The 19130-nt window shown below is 35.6% G+C and overlaps 1 protein-coding gene across 1 annotated transcript in view; it reads right to left on the bottom strand.

Moving 5' to 3' along the window:
- Positions 1–19130, bottom strand: part of CHM (CHM Rab escort protein) — a 69422-nt gene that overhangs the window by 39971 nt on the left and 10321 nt on the right. The window contains exons 2-5 of the mRNA XM_074600407.1: positions 16510–16576; positions 7692–7764; positions 6336–6460; positions 1712–2087 (exon numbers count right to left, since the gene is read on the bottom strand). Of these exons, the coding sequence (XP_074456508.1) occupies positions 1712–2087; positions 6336–6460; positions 7692–7764; positions 16510–16576 (641 nt within the window). The remainder of the gene's footprint in view (positions 1–1711; positions 2088–6335; positions 6461–7691; positions 7765–16509; positions 16577–19130) is intronic.

Genomic DNA, 19130 nt, shown 5'->3' with positions numbered 1-19130 from the left:
TACGTGCAAAATAATATTAAATGAACTGAAGGAACTATGCAAAAGGAGGAGACAAAGCAGTCCACAGGAGAGAAAGTGAGAAGCTGTCAGCAAACTGCTCATTTAGTTTTATTAGTCTGGCAGTCACAGCTTGAGACAATTTTTTCTATTGTCATCTGGGATAATTTCTTTGTATTCTATGCTATATATCCTTGAACACTGTATTTTACAACCTTAATTTCCTAATATCAGTAAAGTACATGATGCTGTCTGTGTAAATCATCATTAATTGTTTCTTAAATTACCTGAAATGTTAATGTCCCATTTTCTAAACGCAAATTCCTTAAACACACAGTTAAGGTTTAGTCATATTCCGTTATAGTAATTTATAATCTGTCTACCTTTACTCTTTCTATAAGCTACAAATCTATTGTGAAATACTGAAGGGATAGAAATGTAACAATTAACAGAAGACACATGTCTGAACTGAAAAGCATTGGAGATTAGTTTAGACATGCTTCAAGACTTGTGTCCCCGAGTAACAGAATTTGCATGATCACGCAGGACTTTTTAAGATAAAGGTTTATTGGAACACTAATGAGGACACTACGAGAAAGTCAGCATCCCAGTGCCACAGACAAACCAACACAAACTTGCCCTGATGACTACTATTCTGTCAGAATTTCTGGAATTCATTGCAAACAACGCCATGTAACACAGTGGCACAGAAAAAGCATAAAAATGGTGCAAAAGAGTATTATCTGCTTAACTGCTACACACTGACTATCGTTTTCATTATGTCATTCCTATGATGCCTGAAAGAGGTATCTACATTTGGAACACAGAGATAAAATTTGAAATAATGCATTCTGTAGTGTCTCAACAAATAATAATTTCTTGAAGGTTTTTTCCCAGTTTCCAGAGGTTTGAAAAATCTCCTCATGCAAAATACAAAAACTTAAGCATTCAACTTTGAAAAAACTTCCCATTGCAGAGTACATATACAGTCTAAAGCACAGAAGTTAAGAAAAATTTCCATTTAACTTGAATTTGCAGGGCCATATCCATATACTGTGAAGAACTTAAAGGCAGATTTTAGAGATTAAACAGTATGACAAATGTGTCAGACTAACAGTTTTTCCTAAGTCAAACACACACCAGTAGGAATTCAACTCAATAATGACTAATTTTAGTCAGCTTGTATGTTATGGAATAACTGTAATTATTTTTTCTTTCCAATAAAATTTATTACAATTCAGTACTTTAGTCGCCAGAGAACCAAAACCAGTATACAGATACAATGAGAGTTTCAACAGGAAAATCTAAAACCAAAGAAGCCCTCAAACAGAAAATTATTTTTCATTTTAAAAACATCAAAGATCTGCATGTAGATTGATTTTACTTGTTTGAAAATATAAATTTTTTAATGTTACTATTTAAAAAGGGCAATTTTGCAAGTATTACTTAAATGCTAAATTTCAGGAAATTTACTTTCATGGACATATTTCTGAGCTATGATTTATGGTCTCTTTAGCTATAAACAAACACTAAAGAGCACATAAGAAACAGCTCATTTGTATTAATGGTAGTAATTCTTGCTTACTTCTCATGAGCGTCTTTTTTGTCTCACAGGTACAGTGTCAGCCTTCCTCAACATTAAAGATTTTTTTAACAATTCAGCATTTTAAGCAAAGTAAATGTACTTATATGAAAAGAGTCGTTCAGTTCCTACCTTGGAAACTAAATCAATATTAAACCTTCTGCCTTCTCTAACAATTTGGGAATATGTAATTTTCTTTGGTTCTTGGGCAGAAATCTCTGAGGGTGCAGCTTCAGTTTTTCCCAATTGCAGAGTGGACTCGCCTAAAGCCGTACTTTGAGAACTTTCATTCTCAGAAGTTACTTCTGTATCTTTCCCTTCCATTGCACTTGCTGGCTCAGTGCCTGTAGCTTTTTCTGGCTCCGAGCTCTCTGCCTCCTGTAAGGCACACTCCACTGGTGGGCACTCTTTTTCCGATTCCTGAGCAACCCCCTCAGCACCAGAGGCTCCAAAACCGGGCAGCTTTGGCAAGGCACCAGCTTCTTCTACATCTTCAGCGGAATCCTGACTGATTACAAACAAAAGCGGAAGAAGGGGGGGGAGGAAAAGTCTTTTAAACAGTCTCAAAATACCTGTTTCAAGTTTTGAGTCAGTGACAAAATGGAAACCTCAAGCATTTCTAGGAAAAGCATTAAAATTTCTTTATGGTGACCAAATCAGGTGTACCACCCACTAAAGAACTCTGCTTCTTTGACCACAAAGATATAATTCAAGAGGAGTATTTTTCTAAAGAGGGAAAAAAAAACACCACCAAAAAACACCCCCCAAAAATTAGGGTTTTTATTTTACACAGACTCAAAAGACGGAATGAGCTTAAAATGAAAATCAAAACTGTCATGGCAAAACACAACACACAGCTACATAAACAAAAGAAATATAACATTTTAAAAAATAAACAGTAAAACAATTTGATTAGGATTTTCCTACAGATTAAAAAAAACCCTTTGAAATTGAAATGCAAAAACGCATTAAAGTCATTAAGGTCAGATTATTTTGAAAAACAAACTCACTGAAGATAACAGAAGTGCTTTATCTACCACTATAGCAAGTCCATAAGAGAAGCATGCAATTTTGACCTGAAGTTTAAGTAAAACTTTCAGATTACTTTTTTAACTCTGACCTTGCATTCTAATTAGTTGTTGGAGTACCAGCCATACAGAAGTTCCCTCACGTAGCAATGGTATTTTTATGCAAGTGTTACAAGTTTGTGCCCAGTAGATGAAGGCAGTCAGTCAAACGCGGGGACATTACCATACAGTGTTTACTCTGTACAGTCCACTTCCTTTTCACACAATTCTTTAAAATTCCTCTTACAAAGCAGAACTCAACTCTTAATCTCATATACTCTTTTTATCTTCAATGACATCTACCTTAGAAACTAGTACTTTTGAACTTAGAATTTTAGTTTGTACTACCAGCTGAGATGAATCAAATCAATGTCACTGTAAGTGAAAGGAGTTCAGCAATAATTTCACACTATCTTTTTATCTTTATGCCACAAGCCATTAATGCACTGAATAAACAATTTAATCTTGGCTGAAAACTAATGAACCATGATTTTAAAGGTGACCTGCAAACGTGCAGTACAAAATTTCAGGAACTAACAGGACGGTTAAAATTCACTGAACAGCAAGGAATTACTCAGCGTATGTATAAAAAAGCTCCCTGACATCCGTAGCCATACCGTTGGAAGCAGAGCGCAGGGTTTCTGTTAAAAGAGGAAACAAAACCCCTGTATTCTTTAGAAGTTGCTCCTCACTTACAAACTCAGGGAGCTCACACGAGTTTATGAAAATAAGAGTTCGGAATAAGTCTCTCAGCTTGTGCACTGCCACCAGGAAGCACTTATTTGTGAATGGGATAAAATATTGCCCTGGGAAATACAGGAACTGCTAGAAGGCAGCACTAATGAAAGAAGTCTGTTTCTGAACATTAATTATGTCTTTTTCCTTCATACTGCAAGCATTAAGTAACTATAAAATACTAAAGATAGATAAGTACTTTGTCAAAAGGTTTTGAAACAGTAACCTCTACTAAAAATACAAATGAAAGTCAATTAAATTTTGGGATTCTGATTGGATTTTTGGTTTGGGGTGGTTTGGGGTTTTTTTTAGGAATTTGGAACATGGTGTTTGTGAAAACTGCAAAAGCTGTTGCCATTAATGCAATAGCTAAGAATGAAACTTTTCTTTAACCCATCCTAAAGCTTTTTGTAACACAAAAATTCAGGCAAGTGTTCTTTCTAACTTCTCCCAAGGTCAATCTCATTTTAAACGTACTTATCACTTTTTAAATCAAAATAAAATTTGGATTCAAGATACATTTTCTTTCTTCTATATCACTCTGAAAAGCAGTGTAACAGAAATGTTATATTTACATATTTTAAATCTCTTTTCAATTCCCATTAATGAATACGTAAATCTGCGTGATTTGCAGCTCTGCGCATTTTATAATGAAAGCCTAAAAACTGTATATAATCTAAATTCATGACATCCTTCCTATAGGAACAAATATCCCTGAATAATGTAAGAACTGTCTATAAAAATCACTCAAATTGAACTTTTGTACAAACAATTCTTCTCCTAATTCAGAAAAAAATAATACAACTGCAGACAAATTGTTGTGTAAATTTAGAATATTATCTTCCACCATTCATCAATTAATGGTACTAACAAAGGAATATCTTAAAATGAATGTGTCTTATTAATGCCTTGTAACAGCAACCCCTTCAGATAGGTCAAATGAAAAATTGCCAACCAGCTGGTTAATTTATTCAGCACAGGTGTTCACTATTTATTTTTCAGCCATTTGCCTTTTTTCAATACAGCTTGTTGTAGACACAGTATTCTTTTCCTTTGATGGATGCACTTTGTTCTAAGGCCATTCATTTAAGATTTGCACTGTGTATATTATACTGCTACCCAGCTGTTTATTCTTTCAAAATAAATGTTTAATGGTTACTTCATAGGAGTTACAAAAGTTAAGCAAAAACAACAGAATCTAGCCAGAATGTGTAAATTGTCAGAAACACAACAATTGACTCTCTCAAAGTTTTAAGTTATTTTGGAAAACTTTTTCTTTGCTAGGTTTGTTAATCTTACCATTCTTCCTTGTGGGATTTGGGGTGTTTTTTGGTGACAATCAAGACAGCATTGTACTGTCAGGCTAAGTTAAATGCTTAAAAGTAGAATCTTCTATTCTATTTTGTCCTGACTCAAGTGTAATGCTCACTTCTACAAAGTGTGAAATCTTAGTGCTAGGGGACTCATTTTTGAGCTGGCCATCAGTCAATATCACAACTGCTTAGGAAAATCATATGCAAACTTAAGAGATTATGAAACCTTTAACCTGATTTAATATTGGTTCTGAACAATATTTATTATGGCAACAAGATTACAATTATAATATTCAAGTAATATTGCTTTAAAACAAGCATAACATTTTATCTGCAATACAGTCAAGCAGCCACTACTGTGCAATATGGAATAATTCTTACCTTTTTTTGTTCCTACCTATCATGTTTACAGAAAGAAATACATGTTCCTATATAAATATCTGCCAATGTTTCATTCAGCTACATATCATATTATCTATAGGATTCAAGGTTAAACTTATGTAACCATCCCAAAGAACCTTCCAGGAATTGAGAACAATGTCCAGTTCAGTGCAAAATCCAAAAGAAAAAAATGATAAATAAATACAAAGAACTAGTTCAGTTTTCAACTGAGGCCCACACGATTTCCATTCATTATTACTATGCTTACACGCTATTCAACTTCACTGCTTCACAAGGTTACTTTTAGATGTTCCTTGATTTTCAATAATATGACATTGTGAAAAGCTTACCTTCTGCATGGCTTACATACAACAAAGTACCATACTTCCATTTAAAAATCTAAACAAAAAATTTGTACTCTTAACTTCTGCTAATGCAGACATACCTCTACAAATATCTAACTAGAAGATATTTATCACATACTCATTCCTAAGATTGTATACTCTTCTTCATCTGCTCCTGCAACAAAGTCACAAAAGTAAATGCATGTACTTCAAACTAAGCATGTATCTTCTGCATGTTCTATGTAAAGTAAGAGCTGAGATACCTTACTTCAAAAACAGAAAGAAGGTGACAGCCCAAAAAGGCTAACTGCATTACCAGAAGCCTTTGACCACGTGATTCCTTCTAAAGCATAATGAATATGTACTGTTTAATGAGTAAGTTAGATCCACTGAATATAAAAATGACAGAGGGGAAATATTATTTTATCATTTTAGCACAATTAAGTATTTTATAGTTACAGTACTACCATCCATTTGTGTTCCTGTTCTTGTGTACTTATTTCATTTTACATGAACTTGTGAATTTAATTTTTTACTATGAGAATAGCAGCTTTTAGCCAAATTAAGAATGGAAAAATTTAATAGATGGTAGTGCATAACTACCTACTACTAATACTAACCTACAAACACAACACTTCCATTTTTCACTCAGAAGTAAATTACCAACCCACGAAGCTGCCCAACAAATTATATTGCATCCAGATGAGGCTGTTTAAGAAGGATCAGTTAGCTTCAATGAAATGCAAGTGATTTCAACAAAAGCACAAGGACACTAATAGCATTTTAGAACTCACAGTTACTTTTGAGACAACATGCAATACGGTAGTGTGGTGAAATGTTTGAGGCCAAAAGCACAACATGATTATTTACCTCTGGGCATATAAAATTAATTGTATATTTCTATATTTATACTTACTCAACAAAACAGAAATCTTCTACATGTTGAATAGTTTTAACGTTCTTGCTAAGAGAAATAACTTCTTCATTCTCAAGGATCAGTTTTCTCCAGTCTTCACATTCATCATTGATATCCGTCTTTTCCTTACAAGGAACAATTATAAAATTACATTTTGTACTGTGCTAGTTGCTCTTGAACTATAAATCTCTATAGTCCCAAATAACTTGTTGTACCATCTTATATTTAAAAAAAAAAAAAGAATCATCTTAACTGTATTAACGTTTTTTTCTATTCAGATTTTTTTGAGTTAAAATAGTTAGAGCTGGTTACTTTATTATAGCATGCCAACATTTGCACTACATTACTAGCTCTAGTAATCTGAAAATACAGTGTTAAATGAAATACAAGTTTTAGTAGAGAGATGAGAAAAATAACTAAATAAATAAATAAATAAAATGAATATAATTTTGAATACAATCTACTAAAAGACAGGTTTGCCACAGCCAGGTTAGTTTGTAATTTTGTGACAAAACTCTTTGGACAGAGACCACATGAAAAAAACCCAGTGATTTGGGTATTACATTAATCTGTCCACATAGGAATCTCTAAACCATATAACAGAACCCTGACAATATTAAGTTCTGACATTGAGCAACTCGACTGATTACACCAGAAGGTAACACTATGTCATAAATAGGCATGAGACTGAACTGAAAAAGTTCCATCTTCTACGGACCAACAGGCTCATAATGCTTCAGTAAATAATACGAACATCCATTTGCTAATATAGTCCAGGTGCCCAATCTCCTAAATAAATATCCTCTTCAGAAGATTTCTAGTGGACTGTTGTGAATTAGATAAACTTTGGTCATTGAAAAATACACTATCAACATTAATCTTTTTGTCCTGGTTACAGGACATTTCAATGGAAGGATGTTATAACTACCTTTCTCACAGTTAAGAAGAATCAGCTGAAAGCATGCAAGAAAAACAAAAGGGACCAAAACATCAGAGAGTAGAAAATAATCGAACAGGAAATGGAAAACACCAGGTTATAAAGTACAGAAGGTGCTGGGTAAGGAACTGAAACAATAGTGTAGTTGCTGCCGCACAAATTCAAGAACGCGAAAAGTACGACTGAGCAGTAGGCTGTTTGCTCTCAATAATATTAATAAACCAGGCATATCAGAGTCTTAGAATGCTAGGCCAGATGGATAAATCTTAACCAGTAAAGTTGGAAAGTAGAAAGGTCTTTGATCTGTCAAATTACCAAAGATAAAGAACACTGTGATAATTTGTCTTGCAATAAATTATGCAAACAACCAAGACTTAACGTTAAAGAATGTTAAAAGAAGTCATTTGGGAAATTTTTACCTGATTTTCTTTAATCCAGGACAATAGTCCTGAAAAACTAAAGCTGGCCCAGTTTCCACCATAGTAATTTCTCCTGCAAAGAAAAAACAACAATGAAACTTAACGAACAGATAAAACATAGCTTTTTCAGGTTTAAAGAAAACATAAGCAAGTTTGAGACATCTAGAGTATTTTCCATGACAGATTTTACAGATGCAGAATATAAAAATTGGTGTAATATTTCACAACTCACAACAATAATGAGATGCAAAATTTCCATTTTCAATCATTTATATACACCTCTGACCAAACAGACTATTGTCCAAAATCAAATTATTTGGAGGGTGAAATGAATAATGCTGAGAAAAGAACATGGGATGCTATGAGTAAAAGGAAAATACAGATTGTGTTGCTTCTTGGCCAAACATGTACATGACTATAGACATCTTCACCTAGTGTGGAGCCAAGCCGACAAGTCTGCCAGTTTCAACTGAGTTCTCAGGAAAGCCAGTTCAGGTTTTTTGCATCCGTACCACACTCCGCAGTGTCAGGTTCTGGCAGGACCCAAAAGCTTCGTCACATGAGCACAGCTATATGTACTGCTTCTGACTGAGGCTGATTTGGAAGTTAACATAATTGCCTTGCATGCCACGTCTAAACTAACAGTGCTCCATGAGGTAGATATGCAAGGGAGAGTTAAGTAAACTGAAAGTGGGTCCAGACAGTAGAAACCACATCTCTGTTATCCATTATGTCAAATAAAGTTCACTCTATTGTTTACCGACTGATTACAGAACAGACTGTGCTTGTTAAGATGCTTTGGCAAAATTCTTATTAAACAGCATATACTGTAGGTGGAGCCAAAGGAATTGATTTGTACAAAATGATCATAATTCCCTGAGTACTCTTCAGTTTATATTTACCACCTTCTGCCTTGAAAATACTAGGTTACTTCTTTTAAATCACAGAAAATTAATAATTCCGCTGTTAATCAAAGTCTCTGCTCTCCCTTTTGTAAATTTTTCAATATTTCTCTAAACATCAGTTGGATTAATTAGCTTTTGTTATCATGCACACCACATCTTAAATATTTAACAACTCTGGCAGGAAAAATAACACAGCAATTATGTTTTAAAAAAATCACTAGCTCTTGCAAAATAAAAAACTCATTTCAGGATTTAACTCTGCTTTCTGGCACTGTATGCTGCCACTTCAGAAAGATACCAAAAATATCCTCCTGAATGGATATCTAATGTTAGTGCATACACACACAAAAAAAACATTTAGGGAGGATGATGGATTTTGCATTTTACAGAATAATGTGAAGACTGCTAAATGAAATGAACTTAAAATCTTATCATAACCTCCTCCACTTTTAAATTGTAGAGATAAGTGTGATAAAAGCAAAAAATTAAATTCATGTTTGATTCTACTGTTTAAGATGGGCTGGTTTTGACAAGGCTTATCTGCACTGACAAAGACTTCATTAAGAGTGTCAGCCCCTTTACAGTACCAGAGGGTGATGCTCTATACCACGTTGCTTACTTAGCATATGAAGGACAGATGTCTGCTAAACAATGCCTAATTGCTCCTGACTAGAAACTGACCTAAAAAAGTCTTTCAGCTACTGCAAGGCAACAGTGAAGAACATAAACAGGACATCTTTTGCAAAGACAACAAAATCCTGCGTTTACTGAATTAAGGGGGCTTCAACAACAAAACATGGCGTTTCAGGCCATGAACTGGGAGGACTGGGTCCATACTTTAAGAGAACACACAGCCTACCCTGCAATTTGGTTACTCTAAGCAGAAAAGCTCCATCTGCACATCTGTTACCAACCACAAACTCCAATCATCTATGAAAAGGAGTTCATATTTACCTCATTATGTGAATGACTTGGGTAAGGCTTAAAAAGTACTGCTATTTGGCATCATACAGGATACAAAGCAATGAGGATGAAATATATTAAATGCCTGATCTTGTCAGATTTCAATTTGTAAAACATTAACTGATAGCTACATGCAATGATAAACTCCAGCTCTGTTTTAGCTGTCAATGGTGCAGGTTAATTTCTTGCTTCTTAAGATTCCACTGAATAAAAAGTTCAGTATCCATATATTATCTGCCACTTCTGGGATTTCCAAAAAACACAGCCATGAAGATTTATTTTTAAGGGAATCTGCTGCTTTAGTTGCAAGTTTCCTTGAATATGGAATACAATCTGGCCGTCAGAGCAAGCAAGGCCATTGATCACAGAAATCACAGAAAACACCTGCCTAAAATTAGGACTGGGTTTCCTGAACCTATACCAATATAAATTAATGCATATTTAGGATATCTAAAATTAAAACTTTCAGTAAGAGAAATGAGTATGCTATTTTCACAGAAAGTTACAGAAGTTTATTTGTGAGCTGTCAGACATCTTTGATGTAAACATTCCTCCGTTCATCAGGTAGATTTTCCTTTGAAACTGCTTTTCTTTTTAACCACTATTGATGTGAATCAATCTTTTCAACAAAGCACTCCATAACACTGTTCTGAAGCTCAATCAGTTTCGAGAAGACAGTATGGCCTTTCTCAAATGGAAAATGAATCGCAGCTGTCCTTCCTTTCCTCTGGCATCTGAGCACCTTTCCCAAGTTATGCTACACCACCGCAAATATTAATCTTCTCTTCAACCATCAACTTCCAGATTTTTTTTTCCTGGAATTTTAATTAGTTTACCCTGCGTTACATGATGAATCAGGATTGTTTAATTTTCTCATCTGAAAACACTACAGAAAGAAGGTAGTCCAGACATGATTACTGATATAATGAGCAAAGCTTTTAGTAAAAATCTTGAAGAGGAATTCTGAAAAGAGCTGACTAATGGTTTTACAATTAGGAGACCTTTGTAACCAAGTATTTTTGTTATAATTGCCCTGAAGATGAACCGAGGAATTCCTTAAAATAATGGTCAAGATCAAAGCCTAATTAAAGCTAAAATATTGTCCAAAACTCTCAAGGAATAAGCCCCTGTCTTCTCTTGCTATGTTAGCAAATTTCAAAGATAGATATTCTCTCCCTTTTTTTAGGGTTATAATTCAATTATCCTCCAAAAAGAACACGAAACATTTTGATGGTGTAACAGCAGAGTTAAAATTAATTTTTCTACCAAGTTAGTTAGAGCACAGATATTTTCTTTTTCTACCAGACATTATTCCCTAGATGATATTTGCTCAAAACTTCTCCTGTATTATCTGGATTTTCATATGACTTAAAATACTGCTGCTTTTAGTTCACATTTTTCAAATTTTGAATCTGTAGCTCAGAGCTAACAGCAGAACTGCTACAGCCATTTTTGCAAAGTTTTGGAAATGTAGCCCAAGTATAGTTTTACCTCTGCAAAAAGCATAATTCTCTCTTCTCTTACATTATTTTGTGATTTTTTTTTTCTCAGTTACTAACACCATGTTTTTCTTTAAGTTCTTTGAAAGTATTAGTAAAACCCAGTTCAGAACACTGAAATTGCAAATTGTTTCCAACTAATTAACAGTCTTGGAATCTGAACCAAGAGAATACCTAACATGTCCTTTTGAAGACAGACTGCAATTTGAGAAATTGAACACATTTGAAAAAGCACGAGATACACAAGTAAAATGTAAGTAAGAACCAAGAAGGTATTTCATGGACTATGCCTGTTAAGAAGATTGCCCTTCACAGTGCTATGCCATAACAGCCACGGTGTAACAGTCAGAGCTGATGATGTCTGAAGAAAAGCTGCTGACGCCTCACGATTGCTCCCAAGGGCTGCCTGTATGTGTCTGTCCTGCATTTGATCTTTCAGAAAGAAGTCTCGAACCATCAGAGTAGCTGTCTTTTGCAAAGGAAGTTACTGCCACATCGATTTTAAGGACCTGAACACAAAATGACTTGTATTTCTAACCCATAAAGTTTCATGTGCTACCTATTAAGTACACAGTCACCTGTATTAAAAATTCCCATTCTGGCATAGTAATTGTGTTTTGGAGCATGAGAAGTAGACTAAGCTTTCTTGCCTGCCAAGAGGAAGGGTTTAACCCAAATGGCTCTTGAGATCCTTCAGCTCAACAAAAGGGTGATGGTGGCAGTCACTTGTACAACATTACATTATATCCTGGGATATGAACATGACCAAAGGTAATCATCATGGACCAGCTGAGACCATGTTTTACTCTCCAATACCTTTGCTATGAGATCAAATCCTGGAACAAAATAAAAACAACTTTTTCAAAAAAGGTCAAAAGACACCAGAATTAAGAATTTTTAACCAAAGTTTCCTTACTGGAAGTTAAAGAATTCCTCTATTTTTCTTGCCAGAAATTGACCTGAAGATCAAAAAGATGGCTATATGAAGACAGGGGTTGTATTACTGTATGCATTTTACAAGTTCTGAAAGAAGTGAAATAGATTGTCTAGCAAGAAATGGAACAAATTACAAAAGCAGGTATCTTGGTGAGGGGGGGTGCCCAGCGTGCTTTTGGATGCTCAAATAAAACAGAATTTTGCACACAAGGAACACTCAAGTACTCTGCAGGCAAACTAAGGTCAAAACATAAGAAAGACAACAGGTGTCAAAAAGCAAGACTTAAGAAGCAGACAGAGCAAGCTGGGCACAAAAGAGGAGTTAAAATCCTGCATCTTGACAGTCCTTTGCCTTTGAATTAAACTCTACATGGAAAGGTAAATAAAACTACAGTCTACAAATGCTATATTCAAGATGCTGAAAATCAAGCACAAAAGGTAGCTGAACATACCTTACCTCTTAATTACCCCATCCTCAAGAACCAAACTAGTACATAACTATATAGATATGTAATTACAAAAAGCAAATAAGCAAAGGACCAAAAGCAGAAAACATGACAAGCCACCATGAAAAAGTCCTATGCACATAAGCAATTAGTGTGGGAAGTATATTCACCTCAATTAATCAAATTTTAGTCTTGATCTACCTTTCTTCAGCAACTTCAAGTTTAAACTAAGTGCCAATCTCCACATTTTAAATTGCAAATTACTTTTCTAAATCACTTAACAAATATCCTTGAAATTTCACATGTCAACATCTCATTAATATCTACAGTAAATGTAGCGCTCTGAAAAGAACCACAGATTTTACGTTTATTGAGACAGATAGCTGGCACAGAGAAATAGAGCTCCTTCAATTACTGTTTGGCAGAAGCTAACTTTAGTTTAAAATCCGTCTACAGGAATTTATGGCAACACTGCAGTGAAGTGACTATTTTGAATAAGATTAGCTACTGTTGATGGTGATGCTTGGACAGTGTTTATAAATCAAACTTAGAACTTAGTATTTTATAATAGGCCACTTCAAAACTATCTTCCATAATCACCTATGCAGTATATTATGATAAATGCAAACATGGCTGGAGATTAAAAGTAATAAAATGATGTACACAAGGTAATGAGTGCAAGCAAACTGTAAACAAAGATTTTATCCATATACGCTTTCTATACTTTGTGCCTAACTTAACTCAGACCTTTGTAGAGAACAAAAGATTAACCAAAATAGCACACCTAACACAAACAGGCATTTCAGTAAACACAAATCTTATTTTCTTATACTCTAAAAAAAATTTAAACTCATGATCCTTCAAGAAGGGAACAACATATATTGTTAAAAAGCGATGTTCTGAATATAAACAAATTTTTTGTTGATGAATTTTAAATTATACTGTTACCTCAGTAAAATGAAATTTGAAAATTCATCTAGAAATTAGTATATTAAACTAGACATATAGAAAATAAAATTAAAATGTTTTAATTCAGATTAATCTCTGCCGAGCTTTCTAGACTTAACTTTTCACTTAAAATTCAAATGGCATCAGGGTGGGGGTTTTCTGTTGGTTTTGGTAGGCTTTTTTTGCAAGAGTATTAACTTAAACATGAAAAGCAGATGGCTTGAAACGCTTCCCTGTTTATGGGGAAGGGGCTGTACAGTATAAACATTTCTATTTTTTTTGCCAAGATATGGATTCCAGACCATGACTCAGTGAGCACACACACCAATTAAAATGGCAACTATTAATATGAGCAAAGAACACCTTGGTTAAGAACACCTTTCCCTGACCTTAGCCTGCAGTAGCGTTAGAAAATAACTCCATAGGAGAAAGGAATCAAATGTGGAAGCCTTCATTTTCACAATAAAAACAAAAGCATGTGTGAATGTAAATAAGCATATTTAAGTGAAAACAGTAATAAACAAAAGCTGTATTCTACAGTTCTAATTGCCCGCTTCTGTGAGTTTTCTGAAAGGCTCTTCATCATAGCTAAAAATAGGCATGGATAGAAAAAAATAAAAAAAATTCGAAGTTTCAGTGGCTTACTATTATTGCTGATAAGGATTTTAATATTTTGGTCAGCAATCTAATAGCTAATTAAGAATTACTGTACAAAATGTTTGAAATTAACATGCCCTTATACATTATGCGTGAGGTCTTTATAGTAATTGCAGTATCGCTACTTTGTAGTTGCATATTTCTTTAAGTTTATTACAATCTTAAGAGCTGTCTTTGTTTCAACTGAATCATTAGTTACATGAAATACGGCGCATCAAGTACTGCCTTGCTGTGTACTATGCCATTGTGACGTAAAATACTAGAATATTAGCCCATTTAAGGACTTTCTTCCCTACAGTTTCTAGGAATTTTCCATAGGTTCTGACAGTAGTCCATAGTGCCTGAAGATTCATTAGGATGAGCGAGTTCTTAATCCAAATGTCCTCCTATTGATAAAAACTCCTGACTCTGAAGTGCCTCACCCATCCTCACTACAGTCCAACACAGGAAGCCAGAGACTTTGCGGGTAGTATAATGGCAAACTGAGCAATTGCAAACCGTATTTCATGCAACCAAATTAGTGAGCTAGTCTTGAAAATTTTGAAATTGTGTATGATTTCAAATTAGAAATAAATGTATGAAAAATGAATGGGTCCTTTGAAGGGCTGTAGACAAAAAAGATTACAGACATTTAATCTTGAACCGATGATGTTCAGAGAAAATGAACAGCTGAAAGCACATCCTTTTTAAGGTCTTGGTGCAAGACGCAATAAAAACTGAAAACATGTATAGTGTCTGCGGGAAAAGTCTCTAAACCTAGGTGCTGAACACACAGGTGCCTATCACAGGAATTTTCATAGAAAGGCAAGAACTCAAAAACATGATGTAAAAATAAAACACTATGCCAACCTTGTAATTTTTGGTGTACAAGTACTAACAATCAGAGCATCCACGCTCACAGCACCTCAAAACCACCTGTCACACTTCTCTGCCGAAATCCAGCAGGTATCAGCTAGAGAAGAGATAACAGGTTGCCTGAAACTAGTGTCCACATAGACTTTTACTGGTTATTAACAGTTAACATGTAAGGTACTAGCCACCCACACACTTCAGATGAAATTTTACCAAATTATCCACTTTGGTTGCATGCACAAATATTTACCACAGCTGAAATGCAGAAATTTGGTTAACCTTAGAAAATTATTACACATTTTGGCCTACTATGACAACATTTAGCAGCAGCTACTTAGGTAGCCCTTGCTTCCTCTTATGACCCTCTCCCAAAACCGTATTAGCCCAGCAAATTGCGTAAGTGCAGTAACAATGGGACTGAAAAAGTAGCAAGGAGACAGGAGCCAGCTACAATCAAGATCAGTGACAATGCTGACAAGAAAAACAAAAAAAAACGTGTGTGTATAATCACACCTTGCTCTCACATAATGAACTACAGCAGGCAGAGGGCAGGTGTCTAGCACAGAAATCTCATGAAATATATTGCATTTGTTACCTTCTAGAAAAACACAAGACAGTAAAGCAGCCTCAAAAGCTGCTTAACAATGATTGATCGTCTCAAAAGAGTTATGAGAAAATTATAGTTTTAAAGTGCTAGATGGGAGAGGGCAGTATTTTAGAGGTTGTCTTGGTCAGCTGAGGCTCCAGCATTTGATCTCAAGCTTGCCTCAGAAACCAGAGCTCTAGACTTGGGTCATGCTACTGAATTTTGCTGTGAAGGTGTACAAATAAGCCAAGGTTCAAAGTTCCTACCTTCTCCTAAAAAACAGTGTGCATCGTAGTGTACAGTTACAGTTTATTAAAAAAAATTAACTTTGGCTAATTGGTAAAGAGAAGTAAAATGAAATGTTATTCTCCTACAAGGTTGCAATGAATATGCTACTCCCAGTGCACGAGCAAATCCTTCTATTTGAAAGTTCAATGTACATTTTGAATGAACTGATTTCAGTGGTATTCTGTACTCTTCTTCCAAACTGATTTAGCATAGGATAGAGAGAACACAGCAAACAAAGAAGAGTACTGTGTTCATCTCCTGCCTTATCAGCCAGATTTCACTCGGCTTCATTCTGATAACAATTAAAATGCAAAAATACTTGCATTAACTTCTCTAGGCATTGAGAACTGATACAAATGAGATACTGGTAAAACGTTTTGTCATTAAATGATAATGGTCCAGGTAAAAATTCCCACAAAACCACAACGGGATATTTACTGTCAGGAATGATAATGAGCGGCACTAAACCTGTAACCATTCTCGTCTGTACAAAAGGAGGAGCCATCAACAGCATCCCTGACCACATCACTTATGTTCCAAATTACTGAGCTAGCATGCAAAAATTGCCCGTTCTATTGATGGAAATAACACCCCAAAAATAAGTTAGAGACAGAAGCGTAAGATCACTTGATACCAGATGAACACAAAACACAAGTGCTGAAGGGCACACTGACATAGACACAGATATAGTTCTAGACAGTTTAACTCTTAAAAAGGGAAATTATTGGCATAACTTACGAATCAACATGAAGAACTCTTTGGCCACTTCTGGCACATGCCGCTGCAATAATAGATTCAGGCAAACCTGAAAGGACACATGCAATTTTTAGAACTTAGTATGCTCAGATGGATTAAAAAATGAACTAAAGTTAGAACATGGTCAGAAACAGGCAGTTCAAATGAAAGATTACAATGTGAGTCACTGAAATTCTTAATACTCTCATGCTACTAAAATCATGAACACTAATTTCTGTTCATTAACATTTTGCTATAATCCTCTGGAATCACACTTTTTTTTTTTTTTAAATAATTGTATGGCACATATCACTTGCAAACCCTACTACCCCCGAGTTAAAGCTTGCCACCAGCGCCTTCCCTAGACACCTTGTTATCATAAACAGATTGAGCACTTGCAAGCACAAGAATACCCAGATTTTAATGGGATGCTCTGTAACTGTATCACTCCTGATACAGACAGGTATTATCCGAGGGCATTTTTATGTATTTTTGTTCACTTCAAAGTGTCTGACATAATCTGAAGACTGTGTAACAACCCATTAAAACGATGTTTTAAAATGAAGAAATTTATGGTAAATGCTGCATGCCCTGGTATGTTGCCCAAGGATGCACTGGGAAGTAAAATGGTATAAACCTGTTGGGATGGCATTAAACAAGTGTGTATGGCACACAGAGTCCTGAACAGTGCTGTCTCCTCCGTATCACCTGTTGGCAAACATCTCTAGTCTGAACGGTCTCAGAACTGTATTTGGACTTTGTTTCTGATTGAACTAATTGGTTTGCTCCAAGAGCACCCAGGAGCACACTCAGTATTCTGCATACAGACCAAGACCTGAGTGTAAACAGGGAATTTAAACTGACAGTGCAGGTGTACTTTCACTTCACATTTAAGGGTAATGTTAGGGACGGAAAGAATGCGAGATGGTTGTCCTTAAAGTGGTATCCCTATCAAAATCTCCCACATCGAAACACAGAATCACAGAATGACAGGGGTTGGAAGGGACCTCTAGAGATCATCTAGTCCAAGCCCCCTGCCAAAGCAGGTTCCCCAGAGCAGGTTGGACAGGAACACATCCAGGGAGGTTTTGAATATCTACAGAGGAGACTCCACCACCTCTCTGGGCAGCCTGTTCCAGTGCTCTGCCACCCTCAAAGTAAACAAGTTTTTCCTCATGTTCAGATGGAATTTCCTGTCTTGCAGCTTGTGCTCGTTGCCCCTTGTCTTGTTGCTGGGCACCACTGAAAGAAGTCTGACCCCGTTGTCTTGACATCCGCCCTTTAGATATTTATAAGCATTGATGAGATCCCCTCTCAGTCTTCTCTTCTCCAGGCTAAACAGACCCAGGTCTCTCAGCCTTTCCTCATAAGAGAAGTGCTCCATTCCCTTGATCATCTTCGTAGCCCATCATCATGCAATCACACTCTGTCAAGTCAGTATGTTTACATTATATTTAGAAAAGATATGTAGTAAAAAAAAAAAAAACCAAAACAACAAAACAAAAGGCTAGTGATATTTCTCTACCAGCAATACCTGCTTGAAATGGCACATTATCGCAATTCGAAGTTTAATAAAAAAAACGAGGCTGTTCTCTAACTTCTACTCCCACGCACCAGATTTTTACATGCACAGTTAGATGACTTGGATTTCTGACTAGATTCAGAAAAGATGCATAGCTCGCTATCTAGAATGCTCTATGGCACTAGCTTTGCTGAAATCTCTTTTTAAATGATGTATTGGCTGTTTAATCAGGTAATTCAGTAAAAGCGATTAAAATTCTAAAGGACTGGTATTAAGAGACACTTAGGCTACATATTCAATTAAGGGACGAGATTAAACAAAGTGAAAGGAGTGTTTCACTGATCTGATTTACAGCACAGCACCAGAAGCAGCACTACTAGTATAGCTAGTACAGCCAGCTGAACAGAGACGGAACTGGAACTGGAAAAAGCAGGTGTGGTAGGGCACAAACTTCTTTGGCTAGCTTCACGCCAAACATCATCTTCATGAGAATTTCACATCTGCAGATGTCTGTTTCTTCAGAGAGAATACTGCCTTCACAAAGGAGTAAGAGATCAGCATGTTGTCAACCTGATGACTGGCATTTAAGACACATAATGCAATATGTTAAAGGTTACCTTAGAGGTAGTGCAGTACCAGTTTTAGTTTACCTACAGTAAGCAGCTATTAGACTTTAATGGGACATTAAGTACAATTTAGCATGCAGAGAGACAGGAACAAATCATTTTAAATGGCTGAGCTAGTCTTTAATAATTCTAGAATGTGAAATGCAGTTTAGAAACACACAGTGGGACTTAGATACACAAGATCATAGTTTCATGAACTATGGCAGCAAAGGCAAACACAACCATCAAGATAAAGTGGTTCAACCTCTCTACCCTTATCTTTGGCCACTCCTGACCTCCTTCCATATGAAATAAATAAGACAGGTTTTGGCAGACCAGTTCCATGGTTCTGCTGACATTCCAATGGTATTGTTTGTAACAATATAAGGAAGGAGGTTTAAGACAGGCATGACAAATTTTCCAGGAGGATAGATACAACTTCCCTGCAAATTTTTCAGTTTTAACACTTACTATTTTGATGGATTAAAAACAGAAAA

The sequence above is a fragment of the Larus michahellis genome, chromosome 9, assembly GCF_964199755.1.
Source record: "Larus michahellis chromosome 9, bLarMic1.1, whole genome shotgun sequence".
Taxonomy (NCBI): domain Eukaryota; kingdom Metazoa; phylum Chordata; class Aves; order Charadriiformes; family Laridae; genus Larus; species Larus michahellis.
Note: the sequence above shows the minus strand (reverse complement) of the source record. Positions and strands in the feature narration are given on the sequence as shown.